This window comes from Ranitomeya variabilis, chromosome 2, assembly GCF_051348905.1.
Source record: "Ranitomeya variabilis isolate aRanVar5 chromosome 2, aRanVar5.hap1, whole genome shotgun sequence".
NCBI classification, from domain to species: domain Eukaryota; kingdom Metazoa; phylum Chordata; class Amphibia; order Anura; family Dendrobatidae; genus Ranitomeya; species Ranitomeya variabilis.
This window is the reverse complement of record NC_135233.1, coordinates 1,101,540,642-1,101,555,977: the sequence shown is the minus strand read 5'-3', so window position 1 is coordinate 1,101,555,977 and position 15,336 is coordinate 1,101,540,642. Positions and strand designations below refer to the sequence as shown.

Here is a 15,336-nt window from a genome sequence, read left to right as displayed (position 1 = left end):
AGAGCCTAAATGTCACATACAGGACACCAGAGCCTAAATGTCACATACAGGGCACCAGAGCCTAAATGTCACATACAGGGCACCAGAGCCTAAATGTCACATACAGGGCACCAGAGCCTAAATGTCACATACAGGGCACCAGAGCCTAAATTCCACATACAGGACACCAGAGCCTAAATGTCACATACAGGACACCAGAGCCTAAATGTCATATACAGGACACCAGAGCCTAAATGTCACATACAGGACACCAGAGCCTAAATGTCACATACAGGACACCAGAGCCTAAATGTCACATACAGGGCACCAGAGCCTAAGTGTCACATACAGGACAAAGGAGCCTAAATGTCACATACAGGACAAAAGAGCCTAAATGTCACATACAGGACACCAGAGCCTAAATGTCACATACAGGGCACCAGAGCCTAAATGTCACATACAGGGCACCAGAGCCTAAATGTCACATACAGGACACCAGAGCCTAAATACCACATACAGGGCACCAGAGCCTAAATACCACATACAGGACACCAGAGCCTAAATGTCACATACAGGACACCAGAGCCTAAGTGTCACATACAGGACAAAAGAGCCTAAATGTCACATACAGGGCACCAGAGCCTAAATGTCACATACAGGACACCAGAACCTAAATGTCACATACAGGACACCAGAGCCTAAATGCTACATACAGGGCACCAGAGCCTAAATGTCACATACAGGACACCAGAGCCTAAATGTCACATACAGGACACCAGAGCCTAAATGTCACATACAGGACACCAGAGCCTAAATGTCACATACAGGACACCAGAGCCTAAATGTCACATACAGGACACCAGAGCCTAAATACCATATACAGGACACCAGAGCCTAAATGTCACATACAGGGCACCAGAGCCTAAATGTCACATACAGGACACCAGAGCCTAAATGTCACATACAGGACACCAGAGCCTAAATGTCACATACAGGACACCAGAGCCTAAATGTCACATACAGGACACCAGAGCCTAAATGTCACATACAGGGCACCAGAGCGTAAATGTCACATACAGGGCACCAGAGCCTAAATGTCACATACAGGGCACCAGAGCATAAATGTCACATACAGGACACCAGAGCCTAAATGTCACATACAGGGTACCAAAGCCTAAATGTCACATACAGGGCACCAGAACCTAAATGTCACATACAGGACACCAGAGCCTAAATGTCACATACAGGGCACCAGAGCCTAAATGTCACATACAGGACACCAGAGCCTAAATGTCACATACAGGACACCAGAGCCTAAATGTCACATACAGGGCACCAGAGCCTAAATGTCACATACAGGACACCAGAGCCTAAATGTCACATACGGGACACCAGAGCCTAAATGTCACATACAGAACACCAGAGCCTAAATGTCACATACAGGACACCAGAGCCTAAATGTCACATACAGGGCACCAGAGCCTAAATGTCACATACAGAGCACCAGAGCCTAAATGTCACATGCAGGACACCAGAGCCTAAATGTCACATACAGGACACCAGAGCCTAAATGTCACATACAGGACACCAGAGCCTAAATGCTACATACAGGGCACCAGAGCCTAAATGTCACATACAGGACACAAGAGCCTAAATGTCACATACAGGGCACCAGAGCCTAAATGTCACATACAGGACACCAGAGCCTAAATGTCACATACAGGACACCAGAGCCTAAATGCCACATACAGGGCACCAGAGCCTAAATGTCACATACAGGGCACCAGAGCCTAAATGTGACATACAGGGCACCAGAGCCTAAATGTCACATACAGGGCACCAGAGCCTAAATGTCACATACAGGGCACCAGAGCCTAAATGTCACATACAGGGCACCAGAGCCTAAATGTCACATACAGGGCACCAGAGCCTAAATGTCACATACAGGGCACCAGAGCCTAAATGTGACATACAGGGCACCAGAGCCTAAATGTCACATACAGGGCACCAGAGCCTAAATGTCACATACAGGGCACCAGAGCCTAAATGTCACATACAGGACACCAGAACCTAAATGTCACATACAGGACACCAGAGCCTAAATGTCACATACAGGACACCAGAGCCTAAATGTCACATACAGGACACCAGAGCCTAAATGTCACATACAGGGCACCAGAGCCTAAATGTCACATACAGGGCACCAGAGCCTAAATGTCACATACAGGGCACCAGAGCCTAAATGTCACATACAGGACACCAGAGCCTAAATGTCATATACAGGGCACCAGAGCCTAAATGTCACATACAGGACACCAGAGCATAAATGTCACATACAGGGCACCAGAGCCTAAATGTCACATACAGGACACCAGCTTTTCCCTGTGCACATTATCTGGTGATACACCATAGGGGTCCGGACGGACGCGGTACCTGGGTACTGCAGCGGAATATCGATCTTGGGCCCAATCACGTAGTGCCCCTCCTCCAGGCTGTGCGCTGTCACCGTCGTCCATTGTCGGCAGGAGTGAATCAGGATGACATCTTGGTCGCTGACGCCGTCCACGTACTCCCCTGTGAGGAGACCGAGAGTTAGCGGCTCTATCAGATATACTTACACCATTAACACTGAGAGAAAAAGCTTTAGAGCTCATGAAGAAATAGTCAGCCTGACAAGAGCCCGGACGCCACAGACAACCAACAGATGCTGGGTACTACCATGGAACAAGGGGACCCAATTACAAATATTGGCGAGGTCGCCCTCAGGTTGTTGGTAACACAATGTCCATAGACAGAGGGCAAAGGATGGATCACAGTGAGAGGACGAACGCAGGCGGCATCACCAGATCCTCGCAGCACTGGAGCACCGGAGCCCCCAACACCGAGTACCCCAACACCGGAGCACCCCAACACCGGAGCACCCCAACACCCCAATACCGGAGCCCCCAACACCCGAGCACCCCAACATCAGAGCTCCCAATACCGGAGCCCCCCGGCGGTGCCATCACTGATGCTGCGCTGCCTCACAGCCTGATCTGAGTTGAACTCTGAAGCGTGGGAAAATGAACTGGCATTTTCCCATGGAGGTTACCGCAGTTCAGGCAGTGAGGTAGCGCAGCATCAGTGACGTCACTGCTAGTCGCTGAGGCTGCGATCGCAGCATCTCCTCATTCACCAGTAGTTTTCAGCCGGGCGGTCGCATCTTGGCACCGTCCTGGTTGTAAACTGTATGTACCCCAGATATGGATTACGGCGTAAGACACAACGGCGGACAGGTATGGTATATTGTTGGTTTGTTATTTTATTTTTATTGCAGGAGATCGAGGGCGTCGCATGGATTAGGAGTAATAATAAAATGTTAAAACTGAATTGTGTTTTATTTCATTAAAAGACTTTATTCTGGCTGTGTCTTTATTTAACCTGTAACAACTATAAGATTAGTAATGGATAGGTGTCTTATTGACTCCTCTCCATTACCGAGCCGGGCTTGATGTCACCTTACAATACAAAAGTGATATCAACCCCACAATGATTACCCCATATGCCACCGCTACAGGGCAAGTAGGAAAAGCGAGGCTAAGTACCGGAATTGGCGCATCTTAGAGATACGCCTTTTCTGGGGCAGCTGAGTGCTGTTTTTAGCTCGGGGGTCCCATCCTAGGCTATTATTATCAGCCCCCAGGTGCTGGCTTTCCCTCTGCTGGTTCCGAAAATTGCGTGGGAGCCCACACCATTTCTTTCCCCAAAAAGAATCTTTTATTAATTATATACATGTCCAGTAATTGTCACACACACTGTACTAATTGTATTGGTCACTGACATCTATATATCTAACTATTCTGCATCCATTTACTGTATGTAAACCATGTCCTCTATTCTGTCGGCTCCTGCACTGATTTTAAAGAAAGCTGCCTGTCATGGCTGCCGCGACCAATCAGCGACGGGCACAGTCCGATAAGTCCCTCCCCTACTCTCCTGCAGTCAGTGCCCAGTGCCCGGCGCCCGCTCCATACTCCCCACCGGTCACCGCTCACATAGGGTTAATGCCAGCAGTAATGGACCGCATTATGCTGCGGGTAACTCACTCCGTTACCGCTGCTAGTAACCCTGTGTATCCCCAACTTTTTACTATTGACGCAGCCTATGCAGCATCAATAGTAAAAAGATCTAATGTTAAAAATAATAAAAAAACAAAAAACCTGCTATTCTCACCTTCTGTCGTTCGACGATGCGCTCGCGCCTACCGCCATCTTCCGTTCCCAGAGATGCATTGCGAAATTACCCAGAAGACTTAGCGGTCTTCTCGCGCAGGTGCGCAGGGCCTGCGATGACGTCGCGGTCACATGATCGTGACGTCATGGCAGGTCCTTCTCGCATACCATCCTTGCCACCGGAACCTGCCACTTGCATGGAGCGGTCACTGGAGAGTCGCGAGGAGCGGGAAAGGTGGCGGAAGGTGAGTATATAATGATTTTTATTATTATTATTTTTAACATTAGATGTTTTTACTATTGACGCTGCATAGGCAGCATCAATAGTAAAAACTTGGTTACACAGGGTTAATAGCGGCGGTAACGGAGTGAGTTACCCGCTGCATAACGCGGTCCGTTACCGCTGGCATTAACCCTGTGTGAGCGGTGACTGCGGGGAGTATGGAGCGGGAACCGGGTACTGACTGCAGGGGAGATGGGAGGGACTAATCGGACTGTGGCCAAGCATAGAGAATGGATGAAGAAAATCGTGGCCACAAGGACCATGTATGATGAAAAACAAGTACAAGTGTAGTCTTGAAGATCATGCATGGGGAATAGATGAGAAATGTGGTCCACAAGGACCATGTATTGTAAATAAATTAGGAAAAATGTGGTCCACATCCTCCAAGATCAGAGACAGCCATCATCTATAATCTAACATCTGCTCCATCCTCTTGGATCAGAGACAGCCATCACCTATCATCTGACATCTGCTCCATCCTCTTGGATCAGAGACAGCCATCACCTATCATCTGACATCAGCTCCATCCTCCAGGATCAGAGACAGCCATCACCTATCATCTAACAGCGGCTCCATCCTCCAGGATCAGAGACAGCCATCACCAATCATCTGACATCAGCTCCATCCTCCAGGATCAGAGACAGCCATCACCTATCATCTAACAGCGGCTCCATCCTCCAGGATCAGAGACAGCCATCACCTATCATCTGACATCAGCTCCATCCTCCAGGATCAGAGACAGCCATCACCAATCATCTGACAGCGGCTCCATCCTCCAGGATCAGAGACAGCCATCACCAATCATCTGACAGCTGCTCCATCCTCTTGGATCAGAGACAGCCATCACCTATCATCTGACATCAGCTCCATCCTCTTGGATCAGAGACAGCCATCACCTATCATCTGACATCTGCTCCATCCTCTTGGATCAGAGACAGCCATCACCTATCATCTGACATCAGCTCCATCCTCCAGGATCAGAGACAGCCATCACCAATCATCTGACAGCGGCTCCATCCTCCAGGATCAGAGACAGCCATCACCTATCATCTGACATCAGCTCCATCCTCTTGGATCAGAGACAGCCATCACCCATCATCTGACAGCAGCTCCATCCTCCAGGATCAGAGACAGCCATCACCTATCATCTGACAGCAGCTCCGTCCTCCAGGATCAGAGACAGCCATCACCTATCATCTGACATCAGCTCCATCCTCCAGGATCAGAGACAGCCATCACCCATCATCTGACAGCGGCTCCATCCTCCAGGATCAGAGACAGCCATCACCCATCATCTGACAGCGGCTCCATCCTCCAGGATCAGAGACAGCCATCACCTATCATCTGACAGCCGCTCCATCCTCCAGGATCAGAGACAGCCATCACCTATCATCTGACATCAGCTCCATCCTCCAGGATCAGAGACAGCCATCACCTATCATCTGACATCAGCTCCATCCTCCAGGATCAGAGACAGCCATCACCTATCATCTGACATCAGCTCCATCCTCCAGGATCAGAGACAGCCATCACCAATCATCTGACAGCTGCTCCATCCTCCAGGATCAGAGACAGCCATCACCAATCGTCTGACAGCCGCTCCATCCTCCAGGATCAGAGACAGCCATCACCAATCATCTGACAGCCGCTCCATCCTCCAGGATCAGAGACAGCCATCACCTATCATCTGACAGCCGCTCCATCCTCCAGGATCAGAGACAGCCATCACCTATCATCTGACAGCCGCTCCATCCTCCAGGATCAGAGACAGCCATCACCTATCATCTGACAGCGGCTCCATCCTCCAGGATTAGAGACAACCATCACCTATCATCTGACAGCGGCTCCATCCTCCAGGATCAGAGACAGCCATCACCCATCATCTGACAGCAGCTCCATCCTCCAGGATCAGAGACAGCCATCACCAATCATCTGACAGCGGCTCCATCCTCCAGGATCAGAGACAGCCATCACCAATCATCTGACAGCCGCTCCATCCTCCAGGATCAGAGAAAGCCATCACCAATCATCTGACAGCGGCTCCATCCTCCAGGATCAGAGACAGCCATCACCAATCATCTGACAGCCGCTCCATCCTCCAGGATCAGAGAAAGCCATCACCAATCATCTGACAGCCGCTCCATCCTCCAGGATCAGAGACAGCCATCACCTATCATCTGACAGCCGCTACATCCTCCAGGATCAGAGACAGCCATCACCCATCATCTGACAGCGGCTCCATCCTCCAGGATCAGAGACAGCCATCACCTATCATCTGACAGCCGCTCCATCCTCCAGGATTAGAGACAACCATCACCAATATTTTGATTGATCGAAGACAGAGAATATGAGGCCCTCCGCTGACTGGACTTATTGGACGCCCTGGCCCCCTTTCTGGTAGTAAAGTATGTACACCCCTCCTCTCCCATTCGTATGTGACCTCAGTCATGAACATACAGCTGTACACTGCAATAAGGGATGTGAGAAGGCGGGTGACAACTAATATGAACATCACATGAGTCCTGACAACCAAAGGAAAGCTGGGTAACAGCCAATGCAGGAGCTGTAGCGGCAGTCATATTAGTGTCACCCAGCTTTCCCAGAAACCGATAGTAAGAAATAGAAATGTCTGAATGGTTAAAGATGGAAGTACGGGTAGAAGTTTGCACTTTGTAAACTTGAAGGAATGGCTAGGCGTTCATCCCTGTGCTCCTGCAGAGTGACCCAGCTTTCCCACGGTCAGACAACGTCCTCGGCTGGATTTCCGCAGATTACCGCTCTCGCTTGTAGTTTCAGCCTTATTGGATTTTATTTCTATTGATTTTCTACTTCTAAAAAGTCCGGAAGCCAACTTCAGAGAGTCTCCATGGCAACAAGCGGAGCCCGTGGTACCCGGCGTCACCGCGCCAGGCAGCACAGCCGGCCGAGCACGTGGGGAGGGGTGTGATGCTGCACATACAGATCTACTAGCCTCCGACATGGACAACTCCTCCCATCATGCTCTGCTGCGATGGCCATGACGTGCTGCTGCAGCTGCTGCAGAACATACTTTCCCTTGTCCTCTGTGTCAGGATTTTCTGCTTTCTGTCAGTGAATGTTGGTACAAGTCCAAGCACTTACAGTCATTACCGACCTAACTCTGCTCGCAGCTGAGGGTTTGTTACAGTTGTATCTGGTCTGGATTCCAGACATTTTAACTGCACTGATACATTTTTTGCAAAAAACGTATTAACCAAATACCCTGTGTTTTTCCATCCTTTTACCAGCACTTGCTGTTTACTGATATTTTTTGCAAAAGAGTATTTTTTTGTTTTATTGTGCCTTTTTTTGTGTTTCAGTCTCGGGTCCTTTGCAGACTCCAACAGGTTTTCTTCAAGAATGGTCCTGTATTTGGCTCCATCCATCTTCCCATCAATTTTAACCATCTTCCCTGTCCCTGCTGAAGAAAAGCAGGCCCAAACCATGATGCTGCCACCACCATGTTTGACAGTGGGGATGGTGTGTTCAGGGTGACGAGCTCTGTTGCCTTTACGCCAAACATATCATTTGGCATTGTTGCCAAAAAGTTCGATTTTGGTTTCATCTGAGCAGAGCACCTTCTTCCACATGTTTGGTGTCTCCCAGGTGGCTTGTTGTTTATGGATATCTTTGAGAAATGGCTTTCTTCTTGCCACTCTTCCATAAAGGCCAGATTTGTGCAGTGTACGACTGATTGTTGTCCTATGGACAGACTGTCCCACCTCAGCTGTAGATCTCTGCAGTTCATCCAGAGTGATCATGGGCCTCTTGGCTGCATCTCTGATCAGTCTTCTCCTTGTCTGAGATGAAAGTTTAGAGGGACGGCTGGGTCTTGGTAGATTTGCAGTGGTATGATACTCCTTCCATTTCAATATCATCGCTTGCGCAGTGCTCCTTGGGATGTTTAAAGTTTGGGAAATCATTTTGTATCCAAATCCGGCTTTAAACTTCTCCACAACAGTATCACGGACCTGCCTGTTGTGTTCCTTGGTCTTCATGATGCTCTCGGTGCTTCACACAGAGCCTGAGACTATCACAGAGCAGGTGCATTTATACGGAGACTTGATTACACACCGGTGGATTATATTTATCATCATTAGGCATTTAGGACAACATTGGATCATTCAGAGATCCACAATGAACTTCTGCACTGAAAGTAAAGGGGCCGAATAATATTGCACGCCCCACTTTTCCGTTTCTGAATTTCCACAAAAATTTTAAATAACCAATAAATTTTGTTCACCTTCACAATTGTGTTCCACTTGTTGTTGAATCTTCAGCAAAAATTTACATTTGGTATCTTTATGTTTGAAGCATGATATGTAGGAAAAGGCTGAGAAGTTCCAGGGGGCTGAATACTTTTGCAAGGCGCTGTAGGAGATTGCTACCTGCAGGAGATACACTGTAACAAACCCTCAGCTGTGAGTCGCTGTTACATCCACTATTATGTGTTCAGCTGTGATGACTCGGAGGCGGAGGGAGCGCTGTTATCTGTTCTGGATGGTGGTTTATACTGATTTATCCCGCTCCAGATAATAAAGGAAAAAAGGAAACCTGATAGATTCACATCGGAAGTCGTTACCCCGCAGAGGAAGAATGATCCCCCGCCCGCTGTGACCGCGACAAAAATAACCACTCACTACGACAGGGGAGGAAGAACCAATAACCACTAGCTCAGACCCCATTATACAGCTCTACAGCATTAAAGGGCAGATAGGTGTCCACCACCATACACAGACCCCCATGCCAGGCAAAAATAATTACATGTAATGTGCTCAATAAATTTGACAGAACAACCTACTCTGAAACTTATCTGTATAGTGGAGGGTTATCACCAGATCAGGACTGTGGGGCGTCCATTTATTATAGTAATGCTCCACCTTTTATCATTCTACATTATGTAATGATATTTATAGCTCCAACCACACTACCACTAGGGGGAGCTCCCTGTACACAGAGATACATGATAAGATCCTGTCTGCAGTCACCACTAGGGGGAGCTCCCTGTATACAGTGATACATGATAAGATCCTGTCTGCAGCCACCACTAGGGGGAGCTCCCTGTATACAGAGATACATGATAAGATCCTGTCTGCAGTCACCACTAGGGGGAGCTCCCTGTATACAGAGATACATAAGATCCTGTCTGCAGCCACCACTAGGGGGAGCTCCCTGTATACAGAGATACATAAGATCCTGTCTGCAGCCACCACTAGGGGGAGCTCCCTGTATACAGAGATACATGATAAGATCCTGTCTGCAGCCACCACTAGGGGGAGCTCCCTGTATACAGAGATACATGATAAGATCCTGTCTGCAGTCACCACTAGGGGGAGCTCCCTGTATACAGAGATACATGATAAGATTCTGTCTGCAGTCACCACTAGGGGGAGCTCCCTGTATACAGAGATACATAAGATCCTGTCTGCAGCCACCACTAGGGGGAGCTCCCTGTATACAGAGATACATAAGATCCTGTCTGCAGCCACCACTAGGGGGAGCTCCCTGTATACAGAGATACATGATAAGATTCTGTCTACAGTCACCACTAGGGGGAGCTCCCTGTATACAGAGATACATGATAAGATCCTGTCTGCAGTCACCACTAGGGGGAGCTCCCTGTATACAGAGAAACATGATAAGATTCTGTCTGCAGCCAACCACTAGGGGGAGCTGCCTGTATACAAAAATACATGATAAGATCCTGTCTGCAGCCACCACTAGGGGGAGCTCCCTGTATACAGAGATACATAAGATCCTGTCTGCAGCCACCACTAGGGGGAGCTCCCTGTATACAGAGATACATGATAAGATTCTGTCTGCAGTCACCACTAGGGGAAGCTCCCTGTATACAGAGATACATGATAAGATCCTGTCTACAGTCACCGCTAGGGGGAGCTCCCTGTATACAGAGATACATGATAAGATTCTGTCTGCAGTCACCACTAGGGGGAGCTCCCTGTATACAGAGATACATGATAAGATCCTGTCTGCAGCCACCACTAGGGGGAGCTCCCTGTATACAGAGATACATGATAAGATCCTGTCTGCAGTCACCACTAGGGGGAGCTCCCTGTATACAGAGATACATGATAAGATCCTGTCTACAGTCACCGCTAGGGGGAGCTCCTTGTATACAGAGATACATGATAAGATCCTGTCTGCAGTCACCACTAGGGGGAGCTCCCTGTATACAGAGATACATGATAAGATCCTGTCTACAGTCACCACTAGGGGGAGCTCCCTGTATACAGAGATACGTGATAAGATCCTGTCTGCAGCCACCACTAGGAGGAGCTCCCTGTATACAGAGATACATGATAAGATCCTGTCTGCAGCCACCACTAGGGGGAGCTCCCTGTATACAGAGATACATGATAAGATCCTGCATGCAGCCACCACTAGGGGGAGCTCCCTGTATACAGATATATGATAAGATCCTGTCTGCAGTCACCACTAGGGGGAGCTCCCTGTATACAGAGATACATGATAAGATCCTGTCTGCAGCCACCACTAGGGGGAGCTCCCTGTATACAGAGATACATGATAAGATTCTGTCTGCAGCCACCACTAGGGGGAGCTCCCTGTATACAAAGATACATGATAAGATCCAGTCTGCAGCCACCGCTAGGGGGAGCTCCCTGTATACAGAGATACATGATAAGATCCTGTCTGCAGCCACCACTAGGGGGAGCTCCCTGTATACAGAGATACATGATAAGATCCTGTCTGCAGCCACCACTAGGGGGAGCTCCCTGTATACAGAGATACATGATAAGATCCTGTCTGCAGCCACCACTAGGGGGAGCTCCCTGTATTCAGAGATACATGATAAGATCCTGTCTGCAGTCACCACTAGGGGGAGCTCCCTGTATACAGAGATACATGATAACATCCTGTCTGCAGCCACCACTAGGGGGAGCTCCCTGTATACAGAGATATATGAGAAGATCCTGTCTGCAGCCACCACTAGGGGGAGCTCCCTGTATACAGATATACATGATTCTGTCTGCAGTCACCACTAGGGGGAGCTCCCTGTATACAGAGATACATAAGATCATGTCTGCAGCCTCCACTAGGGGGAGCTCCCTGTATACAGAGATACATGATAAGATCCTGTCTGCAGCCACCACTAGGGGGAGCTCCCTGTATACAGAGATACATGATAAGATCCTGTCTGCAGCCACCACTAGAGGGAGCTCCCTGTATACAGAGATACATGATAAGATCCTGTCTGCAGCCTCCACTAGGGGGAGCTCCCTGTATACAGAGATACATGATAAGATCCTGTCTGCAGCCACCACTAGGGGGAGCTCCCTGTATACAGAGATACATGATAAGATCCTGTCTACAGTCACCACTAGGGGGAGCTCCCTGTATACAGAGATACATGATAAGATTCTGTCTGCAGTCACCACTAGGGGGAGCTCCCTGTATACAGAGATACATGATAAGATCCTGTCTACAGTCACCACTAGGGGGAGCTCCCTGTATACAGAGATACATGATAAGATCCTGTCTACAGTCACCACTAGGGGGAGCTCCCTGTATACAGAGATGCATGATAAGATCCTGTCTGCTGTCACCACTAGGGGGAGCTCCCTGTATACAGAGATACATGATAAGATTCTGTCTGCAGTCACCACTAGGGGGAGCTCCCTGTATACAGAGATACATGATAAGATCCTGTCTGTTGTCACCACTAGGGGGAGCTCCCTGTATACAGAGATACATGATAAGATCCTCTCTGCATTCACCACTAGGGGGAGCTCCCTGTATACAGAGATACATGATAAGATCCTGTCTGCAGCCACCACTAGGGGGAGCTCCCTGTATGCAGAGATACATGATAAGATCCTATCTGCAGCCACCACTAGGGGGAGCTCCCTGTATACAGACATACATGATAAGATCCTCTCTGCATTCACCACTAGGGGGAGCTCCCTGTATACAGAGATACATGATAAGATCCTGTCTGCAGTCACCACTAGGGGGAGCTCCCTGTATACAGAGATACATGATAAGATCCTGTCTGCAGCCACCACTAGGGGGAGCTCCCTGTATACAGACATACATGATAAGATCCTCTCTGCATTCACCACTAGGGGGAGCTCCCTGTATACAGAGATACATGATAAGATCCTGTCTGCAGCCACCACTAGGGGGAGCTCCCTGTATACAGAGATACATGATAAGATCTTGTCTGCAGCCACCACTAGGGGGAGCTCCCTGTATACAGAGATACATGATAAGATCCTCTCTGCATTCACCACTAGGGGGAGCTCCCTGTACTCAGAGATACATAAGATCCTGTCTGCAGTCACCACTAGGGGGAGCTCCCTGTATACAGAGATACATGATAAGATCCTGTCTGCAGCCACCACTAGGGGGAGCTCCCTGTATACAGAGATGCATGATAAGATCCTGTCTGCTGTCACCACTAGGGGGAGCTCCCTGTATACAGAGATACATGATAAGATCCTGTCTGCAGTCACCACTAGGAGGAGCTCCCTGTATACAGAGATACATGATAAGATCCTGTCTGCTGTCACCACTAGGGGGAGCTCCCTGTATACAGAGATACATGATAAGATCCTGTCAGCAGCCACCACTAGGAGGAGCTCCCTGTATAGAGAGATACATGATAAGATCCTGTCTGCAGCCACCACTAGGGGAGCTCCCTGTATACAGAGACACATGATAAGATCCTGTCTGCAGCCACCACTAGGGGGAGCGCTCTGTATACAGGGATACATGATGAGATCCTGTCTGCAGCCACCACTAGGGGGAGCGCTCTGTATACAGAGATAGATGATAAGATTCTGTCTGCAGCTACCACTAGGGGGAGCTCCCTGTATACAGAGATACATGATAAGATCCTGTCTGCAGTCACCACTAGTGGGAGCTCCCTGTATACAGAGATACATGATAAGATCCTGTCTGCAGCCACCACTAGGGGGAGCTCCCTGTATACAGAGATACATGATAAGATCCTGTCTGCAGCCACCACTAGGGGGAGCTCCCTGTATACAGAGATACATGATAAGATCCTGTCTGCAGCCACCACTAGGGGGAGCTCCCTGTATACAGAGATACATGATAAGATCCTGTCTGCAGTCACCACTAGGGGGAGCTCCCTGTATACAGAGATACATGATAAGATCCTCTCTGCATTCACCACTAGGGGGAGCTCCCTGTATACAGAGATACATGATAAGATCCTGTCTGCAGCCACCACTAGGGGGAGCTCCCTGTATACAGAGATACATGATAAGATCCTCTCTGCATTCACCACTAGGGGGAGCTCCCTGTATACAGAGATACATGATAAGATCCTGTCTGCAGCCACCACTAGGGGGAGCTCCCTGTATACAGAGATACATGAGAAGATCCTGTCTGCAGCCACCACTAGGGGGAGCTCCCTGTATACAGAGATACATGGTAAGATCCTGTCTGCTGCCACCACTAGGGGGAGCTCCCTGTATACAGAGATACATAAGATCATGTCTGCAGCCTCCACTAGGGGGAGCTCCCTGTATACAGAGATACATGATAAGATCCTGTCTGCAGCCACCACTAGGGGGAGCTCCCTGTATACAGAGATACATGATAAGATCCTGTCTGCAGCCACCACTAGAGGGAGCTCCCTGTATACAGAGATACATGATAAGATCCTGTCTGCAGCCTCCACTAGGGGGAGCTCCCTGTATACAGAGATACATGATAAGATCCTGTCTGCAGCCACCACTAGGGGGAGCTCCCTGTATACAGAGATACATGATAAGATCCTGTCTACAGTCACCACTAGGGGGAGCTCCCTGTATACAGAGATACATGATAAGATCCTGTCTGCAGCCTCCACTAGGGGGAGCTCCCTGTATACAGAGATACATGATAAGATCCTGTCTACAGTCACCACTAGGGGGAGCTCCCTGTATACAGAGATACATGATAAGATCCTGTCTACAGTCACCACTAGGGGGAGCTCCCTGTATACAGAGATACATGATAAGATCCTGTCTGCAGCCTCCACTAGGGGGAGCTCCCTGTATACAGAGATACATGATAAGATCCTGTCTGCAGCCACCACTAGGGGGAGCTCCCTGTATACAGAGATACATGATAAGATCCTGTCTGCAGCCACCACTAGGGGGAGCTCCCTGTATACAGAGATGCATGATAAGATCCTGTCTGCAGTCACCACTAGGGGGAGCTCCCTGTATACAGAGATGCATGATAAGATCCTGTCTGCTGTCACCACTAGGGGGAGCTCCCTGTATACAGAGATACATGATAAGATTCTGTCTGCAGTCACCACTAGGGGGGGCTCCCTGTATACAGAGATACATGATAAGATCCTCTCTGCATTCACCACTAGGGGGAGCTCCCTGTATACAGAGATACATGATAAGATCCTGTCTGCAGCCACCACTAGGGGGAGATCCCTGTATGCAGAGATACATGATAAGATCCTATCTGCAGCCACCACTAGGGGGAGCTCCCTGTATACAGACATACATGATAAGATCCTCTCTGCATTCACCACTAGGGGGAGCTCCCTGTATACAGAGATACATGATAAGATCCTGTCTGCAGCCACCACTAGGGGGAGCTCCCTGTATACAGAGATACATGATAAGATCTTGTCTGCAGCCACCACTAGGGGGAGCTCCCTGTATACAGAGATACATGATAAGATCCTCTCTGCATTCACCACTAGGGGGAGCTCCCTGTACTCAGAGATACATAAGATCCTGTCTGCAGTCACCACTAGGGGGAGCTCCCTGTATACAGAGATACATGATAAGATCCTGTCTGCAGCCACCACTAGGGGGAGCTCCCTGT

General features: G+C 49.0%; 1 protein-coding gene across 1 annotated transcript in view; it reads right to left on the bottom strand.

Moving 5' to 3' along the window:
- GAREM2 (GRB2 associated regulator of MAPK1 subtype 2) overlaps nt 1–15,336 on the bottom strand; it is a 105,379-nt gene that overhangs the window by 53,081 nt on the left and 36,962 nt on the right. Inside the window, exon 2 of the mRNA XM_077291852.1 lies at nt 2,413–2,553. Coding sequence (XP_077147967.1) covers nt 2,413–2,553 — 141 coding nt within the window. The remainder of the gene's footprint in view (nt 1–2,412; nt 2,554–15,336) is intronic.